The 18,369-nt window shown below is 53.3% G+C and overlaps 1 protein-coding gene across 3 annotated transcripts in view; it reads left to right on the top strand.

Annotated features, from left to right (window-relative positions):
* ZBTB16 (zinc finger and BTB domain containing 16) overlaps positions 1 to 5,791 on the top strand; it is a 184,562-nt gene extending 178,771 nt beyond the window's left edge. For all 3 annotated transcript variants that reach the window (XM_080641802.1, XM_080641803.1, XM_080641804.1), the window contains exons 6-7: positions 983 to 1,150; positions 2,905 to 5,791. In XM_080641802.1, coding sequence (XP_080497928.1) covers positions 983 to 1,150; positions 2,905 to 3,134 — 398 coding nt within the window. In that variant the 3' untranslated portion in view covers positions 3,135 to 5,791. The remainder of the gene's footprint in view (positions 1 to 982; positions 1,151 to 2,904) is intronic.
* The last annotated feature ends 12,578 nt before the right edge of the window (positions 5,792 to 18,369 follow it).

Raw genomic sequence — 18,369 nt, 5'->3', positions numbered from 1 at the left:
CGGAGCTCCCCTTTACCTTGACGTGCTTCCATTTAGAAGCTGGTGGGCGTGACACTGGAGTCAGTACAGCCTGTCAGTGAGCAATCTGAGATGGTCCCATGTCCAGACTAAAACAGACCAGAATCTGACCCCTGACTTAGCTACTTACTAGCTCTTTGATCTTGAGGACCATGTTTAAGCATCTCTAAGCATCTCGGTTTTCTCATCTGTAAAAAGAGAGGAAGAGTAATACCTTTCTTGTAATGTTCTTGCAGTGATTACGTGATAGGAGCCATGTGAAGTTTTTCATACAGTAGTGAGCACTGAAAAATGTGGGCCATTTTCATCAGAAAGTGCCATAAAAATTATACCACTGCTGCTAAAAGAACAAAATGCTGGACTGTTTTTTCTCTTTTGGGACAGAGAAGAAAGTGTAACCTCATTTTGCCGGGGCGGTGTGGGGTTGGGGGGGCTAAAGAGAAGCTTCCAAACAGGTGATTTTTGAGCTGAGCTTTGAAGGGTGAGTAGGAGTTCACTGGAGAGAGGAGAAAATCAAGGAGAGAAGGTTGTGTGAAACTGTGGGGGAGGGGAGGGACAGGAGGCACTTTGGAAGAACTTTCTCATTGTTCCCAAATTGGAGGAACTTCTTAAGGGTAGGTCCTCAGGCTGGAGTGGCTTTTGCCCCTGACCTAGAGGAAAGGAAGGGCAGGCAGCTGAGAAGCTGCAAGGCCAGGTCTCAGAGCCCCCACGCCTGCTCTAGCCTCGAGGGGGCCTGCTCTCTGGGGACTGCTGTGTATCTCAAGCAAATGGGTTCTCTTTTCCTGGGACTGGCCCGTGGCCCGTGGGTGACCATTGGGGGCTCCCTGTTGATGCCCTGGGGGCTGGCAGAGGTTGGGGTCTGACCTTCAGTGGTGTTTGCAGGTGGTGAATGCAGGCACTCATCCTCCTGCTGTCCCCTAAAGCGGGATAGGCAAAGCCCTGAACCAGCCCCTTGTCCCCACAGGCGACCACCCGTACGAGTGTGAGTTCTGTGGCAGCTGCTTCCGGGATGAGAGCACACTCAAAAGTCACAAGCGCATCCACACGGGCGAGAAGCCCTACGAGTGCAATGGCTGTGGCAAGAAGTTCAGCCTCAAGCACCAGCTGGAGACGCACTACAGGGTGCACACAGGTACCGAGGGCCAGAACGGCCCTGAGCTGGCTCTGGAACCTGCGCGGGGTGGCGGGCAGGTGGCTCCCAGAGAAGCCAGGGCTGAACAAAAGAGTAGGGCAGGTTCTGCTAAGGGTTGTGTGTTGACCTGCGTGCTACTAGCCCTTGCAAGACTGAGGTAGGCATTGCTAATCAGCCACAGCCCTTCCCAGGAGCCCAGACCTGCCCTCCAGGCAGCCCTAACCAGTGGCTCCCAGATCATGCAGGATGATGTCTGTCTGTGAATCCCGAATTAGGTTTCCCCAAATAGCTGAAATGTGAAGGTTAGGGTAGTTTTTTACTTGACAAAGTAGGAATTAGAGGGCATTGAGTTAGGTTACGATGCGGGTTGAGAAGTCATAAGTTAGAGTTAGGTTCTGAGATTGGAGGAGCAGATACATTTAAAAAACCCAAGTGTAGAATGTTTTGCCATTTCAAAGGGACTTCACGTTCCTTTTTACATAATAGAAACATGAGTTACACTTTTCCCTGGGGCCTGTCGGCAGACCAGCAGAAGCGTCCCAGTGCCCAGGACTGCCAGCTGGGGGCAGTGGGTGCTGGGGCACCTGCTGGTGGAAGCCCGTTTTGCTCATCTCTTCCCAACTGCGAGTTCAGTGGCGTCACCTTGGTTGCTTAGCATTGGCCATGGTGGGAGTAGTCACAGCGCGGCCCTGGCAAGTGCTACACATCCGGGCTTGCAGGGAACCGCTTGTTGCAGATTCCTTCACCAGCCCACCACTGGTGGGGGGAAGGTCGCTCCTCAGAAGGACTTCCTCTGAGAATAAGATGCAGTAGAACGAAGTCTCGCCACCTGGGAAGCCTCCTGTGACAAGGGGAGGTAGCTGCCCTTTTCAGAGGAGGGCAGAAGGGACAGTAAGCAAAGGACTCGTGTCGTCATCGCTCTGCTTTCTTGCATTGGCCACAGGCGAGGATGGGGTACCCGCTGCTGGCCACTAGAGTGACCTAGAGATTCCCCAGAGGCCTGGGCCTCTTTAGCCCTTGTTGGGGATGTGGCCTGGCAGGTGGATCATTAAATGCATTGGCAGTGACTATTGTAAATAGCAGGTCGATAGTTAGATCACTTTGGCTGTTCATTACTTCATTATCTGCTGGGCCCTCTGCATGGAGGAGTATTGATAGTGAGATGGCTGGCCAGTTAATTACTGTATCGGAACAAGGTTCCCTCACTCCTCAGCTCAGCTCCAGGGGACTCCAACAGGAGGCCTCTAGCCGTTCTGTCCCCCAATTCAGCCCCAGAGGGAAGGCGGGGGCCAGTGCAGGTTCTAAGAGCCTGTGACGATACGCAAGCCCAGATGCAGATGTTTGAAGGACAAGGTCTCTCATCTCACCGCACCCCTACTCCCCACCATCTGTAGCCCCGTTACCCTGGACGGGACTGCTGAAGGGCCATCCCCAAGGAAGTTCTGGGCCTCCCCGCCCCCTTTCCAGACCCCCATGTCCCTCCTGTGGGAGAGTGAAGAAGAGGAAGGCTAGGGACTAGGGCTGTGCTGCATACCGCCGCCACTGGCTGCATGCAGCTGTTCAATTAGTGACAGGAAATACCATGAAGACTAGGCCCCGGTTGCTGGCATATTTCAGGCGCTCAGCTGCCATGTATGACTACGGCTACCATGCCAGGTGCATCCACCGTGCTGGGAAGTGTGACCAGGGTGGGCGAGGGCCCAGTGCGCCCCAGGGGAGGTGCTCACAGCTCTCCCTCTGCCCTCCTTCCACAGGTGAGAAGCCCTTCGAGTGTAAGCTGTGCCACCAGCGCTCCCGGGACTACTCGGCCATGATCAAGCACCTGAGGACGCACAACGGTGCCTCCCCCTACCAGTGCACCATCTGCACCGAGTACTGCCCCAGCCTGTCCTCCATGCAGAAGCACATGAAGGGCCACAAGCCCGAGGAGATCCCACCCGACTGGAGGATAGAGAAGACGTACCTGTACCTGTGCTACGTGTGAAGCCAGGCCGGGCGGGGTCAGAGGAGCAGGAGCGAGAGGAGGAGTTAGAGCAGGATGGAGTCGAGGAAGGATTGTGCAAAAAATACATGTCTATATATAAGGGAAAAAGGAAGAAAAAGGAAACCTGATAGCTGTCTGGCCTTGGAGTCTCTCTGGGGCTCCAGTTGACCAGGATGCCCGGCCATGGCCCCTTCCCGGGCCTCCATCCCTCCTCTCCTTGCTGGAGGTTGGCCTAATTTTTTGGGTCGGGGGGGGGGGGAGGGGGTTTTGTTATGCTCAGACCCTCTTTTATGTCCAGAAATGGAGTCTGGGAAGAAGGTGAGGGGTGTTCGGGTCAGAGCCAGTCTCTGCCTGCCATCCTCAGCCTTCTCAGAAGATGGAGGCTCTGAGGGGGTCAGAGGGGATCTGCAGATGGTGGGGTCGCTGGCTGACACTCAGAGTGGCAGCTGGTTTGCTGGGGGCAGATTGGGGTGGGGAAGGGTGCTTCTTCCCCTCCCATCACTCATTTCACCTGTTGCTTCCCTCTGCTCTGCAGATCTGCATGTCCCTCATGGTCTTCAGGAGCCTCAAGGCTCTTGCCCTTCCCCCAGACCTGGTCCCCACCTCCCCCTGCCTCCTGTCCTCCAGTTCAGGGAGTGCCCAGCCTCCCCCCGCTCCCCGCCTCAGCTCCTTAGTGGAGAATCTGTGTCCGATCCAGAGCCCCACTCCCACCCTTAGCCTCTGAGAACACAAAGCAAATGGAAGACCCACCCTCAGAAAGCCCTGTCCTGAGAGATTTGCCTCCCAGATGGAAAAACAGCTAAATACATACAAATACATGAGTCCCCCAACACCTGGACAGGGTTCCCTGCCACCCTCCTTCAGTCCCTGGGAGAAGGAATCTGTGAGAGGGCTGCTGTCCCAGGGGAGGCTGTGGATGTCCTCCAGGTGTGCCCTCCCCCGGAGAAGGGGACACCTGCCGGGAGTCAGGGTGCTGGCCAAGGGGGGTGCTGTTGAGTCATTCTGGGGACCTTTTAAACACCCCAGACCTGGTGAGCACAGTGGGAACCCCAGGTCCAGAGAGGGCACGGAATTCCTGGCTCACCCCCCCCCCCCGCCTCCCTCCCACCCACCGCCCAGGCCACAGGAAGAGGAGTTGTTGAAAGCGCTTCGGCCTTGTGTTACTTCTTTTGTGTGTCCCGGTTCCCCTGTTAGCACATTGTGCTTGAATTACCTCAGTTTTTTGTGACCTCGTGAGCTTTTGTAACCCCTGCATCTCTCTTTTTGGTTGGGGTTGGAAGAATGGGGAGGGAGTCCTTTTCTGTTTCTTGTGTAAATTAATAGTTGGCTTAGTACCTGTTAGCTGGCCAAGGCCCCCATCCCGGAGCAACCATCTTCCAGCTGGAAGGAGCTGCACAGAAGGATGGAGTCCTTGGGACCTGGGTGTGGGGGCTGGGTCCTCGGAAGGTGGGCAGAGGGGGAGGTGTATTGGGGGCCTTTGGAGTCACTGTTGGCTCTGCCCAGAGCATGAGCTCATCATGCCCCACATCGGTTCAGCCTAAAACACTCTGGACACAATCCCCGCCTTTCTTACAGTTTGCTGGGTCTGAGGGCTTGTGTTATTCAGATCCTTGCATCTGCGCAACCCCGCCTCTGTGTGCGACCCCACCTCTGTGCGCGACGCGCCTCTGTGTGCATTATCATTGCCAAAATTGGTCTGTTTCCTGGCTGCGAGGGATGTGCCAGTCATGGTTCTGCTGCGCTGGGTGGGGTGTTGTTTTCTGAAAGCTACCTCTTATGTTCGTCCCGTTCCTTTGTCCCCTCCTGCTGGTCTGCGGCGTGCTGCCCGCTCTCCCCAGCCTCCGCCCCGAGCTTAGGAAAGCACATTTGCCATGTTTGTGTTCACTGTGGGATGGGCCCTCTGTTTCATCTCATGCTTTATTTCTAAAAGTTATTTTCTTTCCTTTCTCTCTTTGAGAAAGTTGTGGCTGCATTTTTATCTTAGGTTTTAAAAAGTGGTTTAGGGAAGCAGTTGGGGGAGAAGCATTGTGAGGAGTATAGGGAAGTCGGAGGGATGGGTGCTGCTGTGACCACCCCCTGTCCCTTGGCCCCATCCCTCCAGTCTTGCCCACCCAATTTGAAGGCCTTAAAAACTGTTGGGGGTATAGTATTGGGGGCGGGGGCATGTCGCTGGACTGTTGATTAGAGATGATAAATAGGGAGGATGCTACTTTGCAATTATAATAATGAGTTAGTGCTTGGGAAAGGAAAAAGCTAAACTTGAAATCCGTGACTAGAGCAGTTGTGTTTATAATGTGAAGAGGGAAATCTTTGGGGAGGAGCAGTCTGTAGAAATTCATTGTGCACTATGGCTTCCTCCCCCAGTCTGGGAAGAAAGGGGGACTGGCTGGCCCCGGGATCTGTTAGTCCCAGGAGACAGTGTTTTAACAGCAAGATGTCATCGAACTTTGGTGGGGAAGGAAAAGAAATCAAACTATTCCATAGACCTGGCTGACACTCTCACTGGCCCCACCACCCAGCAGCCGGGGTCTCCTCCCCTTTGCATAAAAGCTAAGAGGGTGGAGCTAATCTTACAAATTGTAATATTTTTGTAATGTTTGTTAGTTCCTTCGCCAGTTCTACAGGCCCTTGCCCTTTCCTTTTGTAATGTGCATAGGAAAAAAAAAAAAAGACAAAAAAAAACACCACCACCAAAATGTCCCTTTGTGTGTGTGTGTGCGTGTGCGTGTGCTGCTTGTGTACGATGTGAGGTCAGGCAGTGTGGCATCTGCTGGCACAGCACTGGACGGTACTAAGTCGGACCTGTGCCCCTCGGGCCCCAGGGAACCCCAGTAGGGAGGCAGGGAGAGGGGCCCAGACTGCAGTTTCTGAAGGGCGCTGGGTGAAAGACCTGTAGCTTGCTTTATTCCCCCTCGGCCTCCACAAAGCCTCAGACACCCTGGACAGAGGCCAGCATGCCTCCTTTTCGTTCCTGCTCACGAAGATGAGAATTCTGATCTTGCCAAGGCCGTCGTGGCCAGGCCTAAGGGCAAGGTGAGGGCCAGGAATCATCTGGAGATTTTGCTGTGTCTAGATAGAGGGGGCTTGGAGACTAGGAGGGGCAAGGCTGCTCCCCCTCAGGTGAGGTCTGAGTGGCTTTACTCCCCTCTTCTCTCTGCCATCTGGCCCGTGGCCACCTTCTGCTTTTGGCTGTGGACGGCGGACACCCTGCTCGCTGCTGCCTTGTCCAGCATCTCACGCTCTCCAGTCTGCAGAGTCCAGGTTGGTCCCAGTCCCTTCCCTGGGCTCACTCCTACAGGCGTGTCCCCGATGCTTCCAGTGACATTGCCCTCACGCGTGCTCTTTCCCCAGTCCCTCCTTCACTTGCTCGAAGCATTAAGATCCTACGTGTATAGGACAGACAGATATATATAGAGAGATATATAGCAAGAGAGATATAAATAGTAACTATCACTGCTGCTCTGGAGGAGGCCACGGATGTGAGGAAGGTGGATCTGGGGTGAGGGGGTGGGGAAGGAGGCTGGGGGACCCAGTGATTCAGTACAATCCAGGGATGCAATGTAGGCTTGTTTAATATTGGTGCCTGAAGAGTTTTCCATGTTTAGAAAAAAGAAAAGGAAAAAAACCTGCTGCAGTTTTTCTCAAGGTGCGTGGCACCCTTCGGGGTGCTGCTGGTGCAGCAGCTGCGGGTGGAGGCCCGGGAGGGAAAGGGCCTTTGGGCTCCCTCCATCAGGGGAGTGAGCGGCAGGGGGCAGATCTGTGGCCCGGTCCCTGCCAGCCCAGCAGGAGTGAAAGCACGGGATGTAAGACAGAAGCAGAAAAAGAAGAAGCCGTCTGTTCGTTTTTCTAGGCTGTGGTACGTTGCTCTCCCCTCCCATCTTGTTTCCTCCTTTGGGGAGCTTCATGGCAGCACCTGCCTTGACATTTCAGCGGGAGGTCAACAGCCAGACGAACGCTCCACGGAAACGGATGGGGGCGGGGAGGGCGGGAGGCAGAGCCAGCCAGGAGAGGGCCAGGAGATAGGCTGGGGACAGGGGTGCAGGCCCCACCGGCCTGTTAGCCAGCAGCCCTGCTCCCCAAGTCCCTGGTGCCCGCTTTGCAGACAGGGTACCTGCCCCCTGGCGTGTGTCCTAGAACTTGTTCACTTAGCGTTATGCATGATCTGTGTAAGGTGACGGCGCCGTGGTGGTGCACCGTGACATCCGACCCATCTATATAAAGATAAATATATATAAATATATACATATATGTATGTAAAGTAAAGCACTGGGGGCCCCGCGGCCCTGCTGGACCAAGCAAAGCCCAGCCTTTGGTTTGGGTGTTATGTTTTGTTTCGTTGTTTGTTTGTTTTTGTGGCTCGTCTTTTGTCGTGACAGCACAAGTGCCAGTCCGATCGCTGTGTTACAGATAGTGTTTTAATTAATTGCTGTTCTAGTTCATGTCTACCTCAGCACCTCCTCTTAGCCTAATTTTAGGAGGTTGCCCAATTTTGTTTCTTCAATTATACTGGTTACTTTTTGTACAAATCTTTCTCTCTCTCCTCTCTCCCTTCCGCTGCTCTGTCCCTCTTCCCCCTTACCCCCTTTCATTTCTGTTGGTTTGTTTCACTCCCCCCCGCCGCCCCTGTCCCAGCCCCAGCCTGGTGACCCCAGGTTTGCTTGCCAGTCCCATCTGCCCAGCCCCGAAGCCGTCCCCTCCCAGTTGTGCGGTCCTGGGTGAGCTCTGCGCCTTTGCCTTCGTTTCGTGTAGATGGATGCGTTTCTTTGTAATTCCAGTGTTCTGACAACATTTAAAGGAAAAAATGAATTTACTGCTGCAGGTTTCTCCATGTGTCACTAAGTGAAGTTGTGCCTTCTATAGCAAAGAGAATATTTTTTACATCCTACTAACAGTAGATTTTTTTGTAGTGAACATTTTTTTGTATTTTTATTTATAAGTCTCATAAGAAAAATAGCAATGTTCAGTTGTATACCTTGAATCTGCAGTTAGAAGAGAATAAAGTTAATTCAGTTGTCTCTGGCATGAAGTGTCCCTGTTTGTAAAAACTGGTTTGTCTTCTCTGCCTTTTCTTGGGTGGGGGACATAGAGGAACTGAGATTTCCATCTGCGGAGGGAAGAGAAAGCTCTGGACTCCACATTCAGCCATATTCATGCGTCAGTTTGATGTCCCATTTACCAGGCACAGACCTACTCCATGACGTATTTTTCTAATACTTGTAAAGAAAACTGGGCACGACGGTGCTATCACGACCCGTGGTGCAGCGTGTGAAGTAGGCACGGGCTCATCGTTCCTTCAGCCGGGCAGTCCTGGCCGCCTGGCCCTGTGCTGCGGGAGGCGCCTGGCCCGGTGGCTGTGGGAGGCCGGGAGCAGCGCTGGCAGCGCCAGTGCGCTGCCCTGGGGAGCTGGCCTGGTGGGCCGCCGAGGCTCCCTGGGCTTGTGTTGGCACAGCTTGCTCCGGATCACACAGCTGATGAGTAGCGGAGTCAGAACTTGCTTCCACATCTCCTGATACCAAATTAGGTTTGTCTCTCTGGGACTCTAGAGGCAGGGTGTCTTCTGTCTGGTCTTCATTAATAGAGACATTTTTACGTCTTAGCTTCAGCAAGCGTCAGAAATTTCTCAGCAAGAAGCTGCCACCCAATTTTTAAGGCCCCTGGGTCTGTGGCAGCCAAGCCCCATGGAGAAAGGAGATTGGACCAGAGGGAAAGGCACAGGTGAGAGGTGGGGTGCAAGCCCAGCATCACCACCAGCAGAATAAATAAAGCATTCCCACCAAACTCCGGGGGCACCCTCCCGCCTCCTCTCCCTGTCTCTGGGCCAAGGTGTCCTCTCGAGGCCTTCCTTTCCCCTCCCTGGGGCTGGGAGCTTTGCCCTGGTTGTCGAGCTAGGAAACCAGTTCTGCCCAGTCCTAGACCTGCTGGCTCAGTGCCTCTGCCCAAAGCCTTCTGCCTGCCCTGCTCCGACCAAAGTAACCCATCTCCTCACTACAACCCAGGACACAGCGCCTTCCGGTGGGGAACCAGTCCTCGGGGCCCACCTAACCTGCATTACTGGGGGTCACTGGGAGCCATTGCCCTGCACCCTCCGGCACCGCAGCCTGTGAGGGGCCCTGTCCTTTGCCTCACCTGCCTGCTTGGGCATGGACTGGAAGAGGGGCCTTCCATCCCCTTTGTCCGAGGGGCAGAGGGAACCGAATTGAGAACACACTGGCTGGACACCCTTCCCAGACACAACACAGCAGGGCTCTCTCCAGCCCTCCAGCCCGTGACTTATCTGTCTGTCTACTTCCTTCTCTTTTCTCTCTGCTCCTCTCTCTCATCTTCCCTTCCCTTCATCTCTTTTTTCCTTTCACCTAATCTTTCTTCTGTCTCCACTCCTCCTTTCTCTTGTGTGTGTGTTTTTGTTGTTCTTTTTTTGTTTTTGCTTTTGTGTCTCTGTCTCACATTCATTCCCTCTCCCCATATTTCTCACCTTGGAAACAATTCTTTGCCAAAAATATATTGGGTTTGATTTTGAGCCCCTGTCTCCACTCCTCCAAGCCATCCATCCATCCCTTTCTTCTCTGGTCCTGGGCACTCCCCAGGCCTCACCCCTCCTGGGGTCTCCCTCCCCCTCCCCCCCCCCCCCCCCGCAGGCTCCTGTCCCTCCCCCACACTCTTCCCTACTTAGGCCTCAGCTTTCTCCTGACAGATGGGAGGGAGTGAGCACTGCCTCTTTAAAACAACATTTAATCGCCGTTTTCTGTTCTTGGACATCAAAGCTGGGGCTTAGGCACTGCGCTGGGGTCGCTGCGGTGCAGGCTCTGGGGGAGAGGAGGTGCGTGAATAGGCCCTGGCTGAATGGGCTTTGTGTGGCTGCCAGGGTCTGCCTGCTTTACATGCTCTTTGACCCAGATATGATCTCATGGAGAGAAAGGGGCCCTGGCGGGGCCAGCCTGAGAATGCTCCGTGGCCCCGCTCCATCCTTCTCCCTCCCCCAGAGCCCTGGCCCAGCTGCCCTCTGCCCCAGCCCCAAGCCCTGGGCAGCCTCCTCCCGGACAGGACTTGCCAGAAGGGCACTCTGCTGGGGTCAGAGGAGGGGTCAGGCAGCTGGGGGAGGGGCCACATTCCTCCTGAATGTGTCTCCAAGGATATTAAGTGGGAGCCCCCTCCGCACAATGTCCCTCTGGCCAAGGCTGATTGGGTTCAGGTGGGCCCTAGGGTCGCATCCTGTCAGCCTTAACAGCCCTCCTTCCAGCCGTTCTGACAGGCTCCCCTCTGCCCAAAACCGGGAGCCAGCAGACTTGCTGAAGGCCTGAGCGACTGCCACGGCCTTCTCCATCCAGCTCAACATTGCCAGGCTCCCCTGGCCCCCACCAGGAGGAGAGCAGGCAGGAGCACTGGCCGCACTGCTCTGCCTGCCCCTGTCCCAGCCTCTGCTTCCTCTGAGCAGCCAGAGGGATCATCCAAAAATGCAAACAGCATCGTGTCAGTCCTTGGGCTAAAGGCCCGGGTGGCTCCTCATCGCTCAGGATGGAATCTGAACTCCTCACGAGGCTGGCGAGACCCTTGGTGATAGGGCCCTGTGCTCACTGCCCCGCCTTGTCTCAGAATCACCCGCATGGCCCTTGGCCACCCCCTGCTCTGCTCTGGACAGCTGGACCACAGATGATTCTGAAGACGCGGAGATCCGCCTCCCGTGGACCTTGCACATACTGTGTCCTCTGGGGGGAACGGCGCCAACGCATACACCTCCCTTCCGCCTGGCCACCTCAACCTCTCATTACTCAGGTCGCAGCTCACACCTTTCTCTCGGGGAAACCTTCGCTGGCCTGAGCTGGATGGTGCCTCCAGGCTGCACCTGCCATTGTGTACGCAGTCACCTGCTTTCTTAGCTGTTGTCATTGCCTGGCTTGAAGCTTCCCGCAGGCAAGCATTGTGTCTTGCACGTCTTCCTGTGCTCAGAGCCTAACGCTGTCTGGTGCATGGCACACACGCAATGACTCTCTGTTGAATAAACAAATGGAAGAAGGGTGGAGAGGGAGGAAAGGAGAGAGGCAATGCGCATCCAGGGCTGAGGTTGCAGTGGCCAAGGATGGTGAAACCGGATACTCCGTGTGCACGATGGGTCCGCCCAGGCCTTGTGCATGCACGTCCCCGGCTGCAGAGGCCACAGCGGAGGCACTCCTGCTTCCCTCACATGTGTCATGTCAGTGCACAGAGACATCTGAACGGCGTTTGCCATGTGCAAAGGGAGGATCAGCCAGAACAGGACACTGATCATCGCAGGCAGGGTGCTCCCTGGGCATTGCTGTGTGTGTATGTGTACGCATGCGTGCACGTGCACACGTGTGCATGCAGACACCTGGTCCCCTGCCATGATGGTCTCAGCAGTTCTGGGCCCACCATCCCCACTCCCAGGCCATGGCCCTCCTGGGCTGCAGGAGGGCGGGCTCCGCTCTGGGCTGTGTTTTCTGCGCTCCGGGGTGCCTTAGTGAAAGTGAACTCACTCATTTCAACCTGCCTGGCAGCCCGCAGCCCTGCTGCGCTAATTGCCCTGTGGTTCTAAGCTGACTGCAGTGCACGAAGCTTAAGCCCTCCTTTACTTATTTACCGACTACATTAATAGCAAAGCCGCTGCTTTCAGCTGCTCCCGACTGTGTGCCGGCTGGCTGCACCCCGTTCCTCTGCATCTTCCCAGGGAGATGGGGTGCAGAGATGCAGCCTGGCACAGAGCCCCCAAATCTGCCACCCTCCCAGAGTCCCTGGGGCCTGAGAACAATGAGAAAATCATTGCCTTTGTCCACACGGACTCCAGACCAGAGGGAGGGGGCTCCTTCTCTGCTAGCTCGCCTGCCCGCCAGCCAGGATGATCTAGCTGCATACATTCCGCAGCGCCCTTTGGCGCCCACAGCTTCTCTGAGGGGTGCGCACCTGACACCTCTTACAGACTGGGATATTGGGGCTGGGACTCCGGAGCTGTTAGTGCTGACGGTGAGACTTGCAGCCGAGACTGAATTTCAACAGCTCTGTCTGTCCTCTCTGCACACTGCCTGCCCAGGAGCTGTCTCCCCTCTCCTGGTCCCACCCACCCAGGTCTGCCGACTGCCTTCTAGTTGTATGTTCTCATAGCTTCTGCTCTGTGCCAGGAAGAGGTCCTGTGTTGAAGCAAAACCTCTATCTCCCAGCTTTGTCTGCCTTACTTACATGCTTGCTAGAATTTGCTGGAAATTCAGGTACTGGAGCGTTTCCTTTATGCTCAGCAGCCTTTCCCAGGGCAGACCCAAGTCCAGCCTTAGCCACACCCCCACCTCCCTCTTCCTGGCGATAGGGTCCTGCCTATGCTCTTATTCCAGGGGACATGCATGCCCACACCAGGCACTGCCTCCTTCTCAGCGTCCTATGCCCCATGGCAGAGCTGGGCCCTGCCCTGAGGGCGTGGCAGCATTCTGAAGACCAGATGGGCCCCATCAAGGGTGCCACGGATGGATTTATGGGATCAAGCACCCAGGTTGTGCTCTATTTGAAATAGCACGAGTGACTCCTAAGGAAAGGGGGCAGTGGGGTCTGGCAGAGAAAACCTGGGGTTCAGAATCCAGATGACCTTGGTCTGAGTCAGCTCTGCATTTACTGTGTGGCCTTGACTACATCTCAAAATCGCTCTCAGGTTCTATTTCCTCAACTGTAAAATGGGTGCAGGAATGCCTGCCCCCTACCCTCAGGACATCCACCAACTGAAATATAAGGCACAAGAATCGGCTTTCTAAGCACCACGCTGCTGTAAAAATGGAAGTTACCAATGGCGGCCGACTCAGGGGTGGCCAGGGAGAGGAGGTGGTGGCCTAGACACTTATTTCCAGGGCAAGAGCCCCTCCGCCAGGACCCAGGAACCTGGGGTCTGGAGTGGACGGGGACTCTGCTGGCATCGCCGGGACTCTGTCGCCACCTGGTGGGCACTGGCTGCAGATGCTTCTGCTACTCAGCTGGGTCTGGAAGTGCGAAAGCACAGCTTCCTTTCGGGTCCCTGCTGCACCAGGCGAGTGAGTAAGAGGAAAAGGTGGTCCAGATTGATGCCGGAGAAGAAACATCTTAAACTACATGACAGAAAGTTCAGTCGGACTTTCTATAAGTTCTCCTGAGTTAGGTATTATTTCTATCCTGACCCTTTTCTCCCGCCTTTCCCCCCACGGGCTAACTGGCCCGGTCAAATGCAGCTTCTCTGGTCCCCCAAGGCTGGGTTGGAGGTTGCTGTCAGCCAGGCCGCACCCCAGGGATCCCTGGGCCTCATCTTCCTGAGGGGAGACCAACCTCAGATGGAACCCAGCCCCTCGAAAGTGTTGTCACTGGGAGAGAAGCAGGCCCATGGGGGAAGGGTCACACAGAGCACTCCAGTCTGGCTCATGGGGGCCTGAGAGGTGACCCTAGGGTCCAGAGGCCATGGAGCATCTCTTTCCTCCTGAGAAACATCTGAGAGCCTGGGACAGCCACAGTGGACGGTTGCTAAAGCCAGTTCCTGCCTCTAAAATAGAACTACCCTTCTAATGTAGGGTGTGAGCCTCGTGCCTGTCCCTAAGCCTCCCACAGCCCCACTCTGGCTGCTCATACGGGATGCTCAAGCTAACACTGAGTTCTCCGGGAGACAGTGGACTCCCCATCTAGTGGGCAGAGGGTCTAAGGCAGCCTTGGGCAAACTACGGCCTGCGGGCCGGATCTGGCTGTTCTATCCGGTTCTCTTGCTCTCCACTCCACTCCTTTACTTTGAATTTATATTAGTTCACACAAACACTCCATCCATGCTTTTGTTCCGGCCCTCCGGTCCGGTTTAAGAACCCATTGTGGCCCTCGAGTCAAAAAGTTTGCCCACCCCTGGTCTAAGGGTTGTTTGGTTGGAAATGGTTTTAGGAAGGATCATTTTGTCTCTCTCCTTGCCCCTTGGCACCTCCAGCCATTTCAAATGGATGCAACTCGATGGTTTGGAAGACCCTTCTCAACAATGAACGTCTAAGATTCTTACTCTTGCCAACTGTAAAGATCCTCAGAGCAAAGGGGTACCTCTGGCTCCATATCACCTGCTAACGCTTCTTTAAAAAAGCAGTGAGTCGCTGTCTGACCCTCCTGGAGCAGCATGGTCTGCTCCTTAGAGTGGGCTTCTGATGACACCGGGTGGTGAGAAAGGGGAATGCAAGAATGAAGGTTGATCTCATGGTCAGAGGAAGGATAAACCCCCATTTGGGAAGGGAGGAAGTCAGGAGGTGGCCAGAGCAGAGTAGGGGGTGGGAGGGGCTGGACCTCACAAATTTGACTTGACTGATATTCACCTTATTCTCAGATGTCTCTTGCCAATTAGCATTCCTCGTTAACATCCTATCCCAGTGGTTGGCAAACTGCGGGCCGTGGTTTGCTGCTCTGTTGACTAATGAGTTTGCTGACCACTGGGATAGGGGCTTAATCCCAAGGAACAACAGCCTGTAATTATTGGAATCGAGAGTCTAGGTCAGTGGTCGGCAAACTCATTAGTCAACAGAGTGGCAAACCATGTGGCTCGCGAGCCGCAGTTTGCCTACCACTGTCCTAGCCCAAGCACCAGTCCTTGACCTTTCCCTAATTCCCCAGAGCACAGCTGAGAGCAGGCTGGGACACTGGAAGTCACTTTCTCTGGTATCAAGGATGACAAATGAAAACCCGCAGCAAGAACAACAGAACAGCAGCCGGTCTCTGCCTGCCTTCCAGAAACAGAGGCCATCTGTCATCCCAACCAGTGCAGGAAGTGAGACCCACGGAGACAGTGTCTGATGAATTCCGTGGCCTTCCTCCTACCGAAGGTCTCTTGGGCTCTGGGTCTCACCCTCTGTGTCTTAGCTCTTTGCTCCTGCACTTTTCTCTTCTCTCTGCTGCATCCGTTTTTCCCTCTCAACCTGATTATTCCCATCAGCACACAAACATCTATTTTACAAACCTTTCCCTGGCCCTACATCCCCCTTTAGTTACCATCCAAACCCTTCTCCTTGGAACAGCAAAATTCTAGGCAGAGCTGTGTATCGGCACCGTCTTCTTCATGTTCCTTACAGCAGTTTCCGGCCCGAGTTTTATCTCTTTTACCCGATTGAAACTGTCTTGTCAAGCTCGGCATGGCTCTGTCCTCCAGAACACTGGCTGCTTTGCTGTCTCACCTGATCTCCCAGCAGCTTCCACATAACTGGCTCCTGTGGAGATACTTACTCTCCTGGTGTCTCCTAGCCACGTGCTGCTGCCCAGTCTCCCTGCCTGGCTCCTTCGTCTTCCTCAGCTGGAACTTCAGATATTATTTCGATGGTCTCTGAACGTGTCTGTGACCCTCTTTCCCTGTCTACCTGCTCCCCACTTTGGTGTCTCATCTACTTCTGTGGCTTTTACTACGTGCTGATGACTCACAATGTTTTACTCCAGTCTTGAGTTTTCCACTGAGTTCCTGACTCAGCTGCTTAGTTGACACATGTATTTTAATGTCTAACAGGCATTTTCAACTAAACATGCCCTTATCAGAAGCCGTTTCCACATATATCCATGCCTATCACTTCGACTGGGCACACAGGATAATTCCAGCTGCTAGAACAGATTCGAAATAGGCAGCGGCTCAAATGTAATGGAAGTTGTTTTCTCCTTTCACTGTCCGAGGTGAGCGCGTGTGGTTGGCAGGTGGCTCTTCTCTGCATCCTGTGTTTCTGCCATCCCTGGAGGCCTTTTCATCGTCGTCTTCATCTCTCCAGAAGAAGGGGAGAGAGAGTTTGAAGGGGGCTTGCCTGCTTTTTAAAAACCGGGGGCCAGTAATGACATCTTTCTTGCTTTCATTTAATTGGACTGTACTTAGTCATGTGGCCACGCCTAACTGCAAGGGAGGCTGGGAAATGTATTCCAGCTATGTTCAGAGGATGAAGATAATTGACTTTTGGTAAAGAGCTAGCAGTTTCTGCCACAATCTGTCCTTCTAGTCACCAGATACTTGTTAACACTCTTCTTCTGATATATAGAACACGCCTACTCCCAAAGAGAACCAACCCAAATTCTACCCTGTCATTGCATCCTTTCCAAAATGTAGGCTATCCGGGTGATACACAGCCCCTCATCAGCTCTGTGAACTAAGAGCAAGTTATCTGCACCCTCCGCCCATCCACTGGGTAAACGACTGAAATGATTGACGGCCCATGCTATGCAATGGTGAACCATTTCACAAAACATCTTTCTGCAGTGGTTTCCTCTTCTCTTTTGGGACAAATTAAGATTCTTTTCCTTGCAGTTAAGAGTGGCCAAGAACTGCTCTCTAACAATCACACGTGAGCAGGAATCATGTGTATCATTGGTGGGCAGAGGCTTTAAGAGGCAGCATACTCCCGCATGGTTTCTTAAGGCTGCCATGGCAAATTACCACTAGTTGGTGACTTGAAGCAGAAATTGATTCTTTTCCAGTTGTGGAAACCAGCAATCCCAAACCACGGTTTGGTAGGACCACATTCCCTCTGGAGACTCGGTAAGGATTTTTTCTTGTCTCTTCCAGCTTCTGGTGGCTCCTGGCTTTCCTGCTGTGGCAGCATCTGTCTCTGCCTTTACTTGGCCTTCCTTGCGTGTCTGTGTATGTTGTTTTCTGTCTCTTTTAAGGACACTCATTCATAAAGGGCCTACCACAATCCAGCATGCTCTCATCTTAGTCCTTACCTTAATCACACCTGCAAAGGCCCCATTTCCAGTAAGGTCAGATTCTGAGGTTACAGCCGACATGAATTTTTGGGAGACACTATCCAATATACTAAAGCTCCCTTTACAATAAAAATCCTCCTCTGGCAATGGGAAGAATGGGGCACATGTAAGAGTCTCTAGTCTACACGATGGTCCTGAGGTGTTTGTGAGGACCTGTGCATGGTAGTGGAGAAAGTAATTTAATTAGACTCTTTCTGTCTTGGAGGAATTTCTTATCTATTGTCCTCTGAAGTCCCAGCTCCAGTCCTAGGAAATAGTTTCTTGCTTGTCATCTAGCCTGGCCACATCCTGGGGGTGGGGCCTCCCTTGGGACTGCACAGCTTCCACCGTTAGCCTGATTCCTACTTGGGCAAGTTGGGGGTACTGAGTGTGCCTTTAGGCTCCAATAGCCCAGGGCTTTATTCGGTCACGTGCGTGGGTCTTTTGGCAATTCCCTTCTTCTAAAACAGCCTTTGGATCTATTTGCTTCCAATCCATTCCTCATTCTCATAACCAAAGCTAAAGTTCCTTCCTGGACACAGTTGTCAGACCTATTTTTATTATTGTTATTGTTGTTGACTTTTTCTTCCTCAAATCCAAGCCTCCTTGTCATCTTCCTCTTGCTTACCTTGGGGCCATCTGAAGGAGCTTAAATAGGAAATGCAACTCTTTTAATTAGATGTTTGCCACAGGACTGAATCCCTTTATGGATATTGTCTGAAGGCTTTTCAGTCTTACTTCCTGTAATTTAGGGCATAGAAGCAGTTAGCTTTCCTATATCCACGGAAACACAAATGTCTAGATTCCCCTATTTTCTTTCACTTCTTCTTGGAAACTTGTCGTTTTCCCCCTGAACTTACCTCTTTTTTAAAAATAAAGGTTTTAAAATTAATTTTAGAAGAAGGGAGAGAAAGAGAGTGGGAAAGAGAGAGAGAGAAACTTCGGTCAGTTTCCTCCCATACATGTCCCAGCGGGAATTGAACCCAAAACCTGGGTATGTGCCCTGACCCGGAATTGAACCCAAGACCTTTTGGTGTATGGGGTGACGCTCCAACCAACTGAGCCACCCGGCCAGGGTTCATCTCTTACTAATAATATCTTCCTATAGACGCTGGAGAACAACCAACATACACTAACATTCTGGTTCTTTCCCGGTTTCTCATAGAGCTATGGCCCAGTGGACACTTGGTCTGCTTTTCAAGGTATTGCAAGAGTTTTCCTAAATGTGTTATTCCTGCCTACCCTGGGACTCCGTTTTTCTAGCCAAGCACTCCTTGCTGCCAGCAAATGTCCTAAGTAATGTGGCCACTGCCCACTTCTCTGACCCACCTCCTTCCACCCACTTCTGCCTCTATACCAGCCTCAGCCTTCCACCTGCTCCCAGACAAGACAGGCCTTGCAGGTGCTGGTCCCTCTGCCTACAGCTCTTCGACTCTAAACCTTTGCCTGGATCCCCCTTCACATATAATTCCACTCAAACATGGCCTCCCCCAGATGTCCCATCTCGTTTATTTTTTTCATAGCATTTACTGCCACCTGATTCTGT

The sequence above is a fragment of the Plecotus auritus genome (genome assembly GCF_963455305.1).
Source record: "Plecotus auritus genome assembly, chromosome: 9".
Taxonomy (NCBI): Eukaryota; Metazoa; Chordata; class Mammalia; order Chiroptera; family Vespertilionidae; genus Plecotus; species Plecotus auritus.
This window is presented reverse-complemented; position numbering and strand designations above follow the sequence as displayed.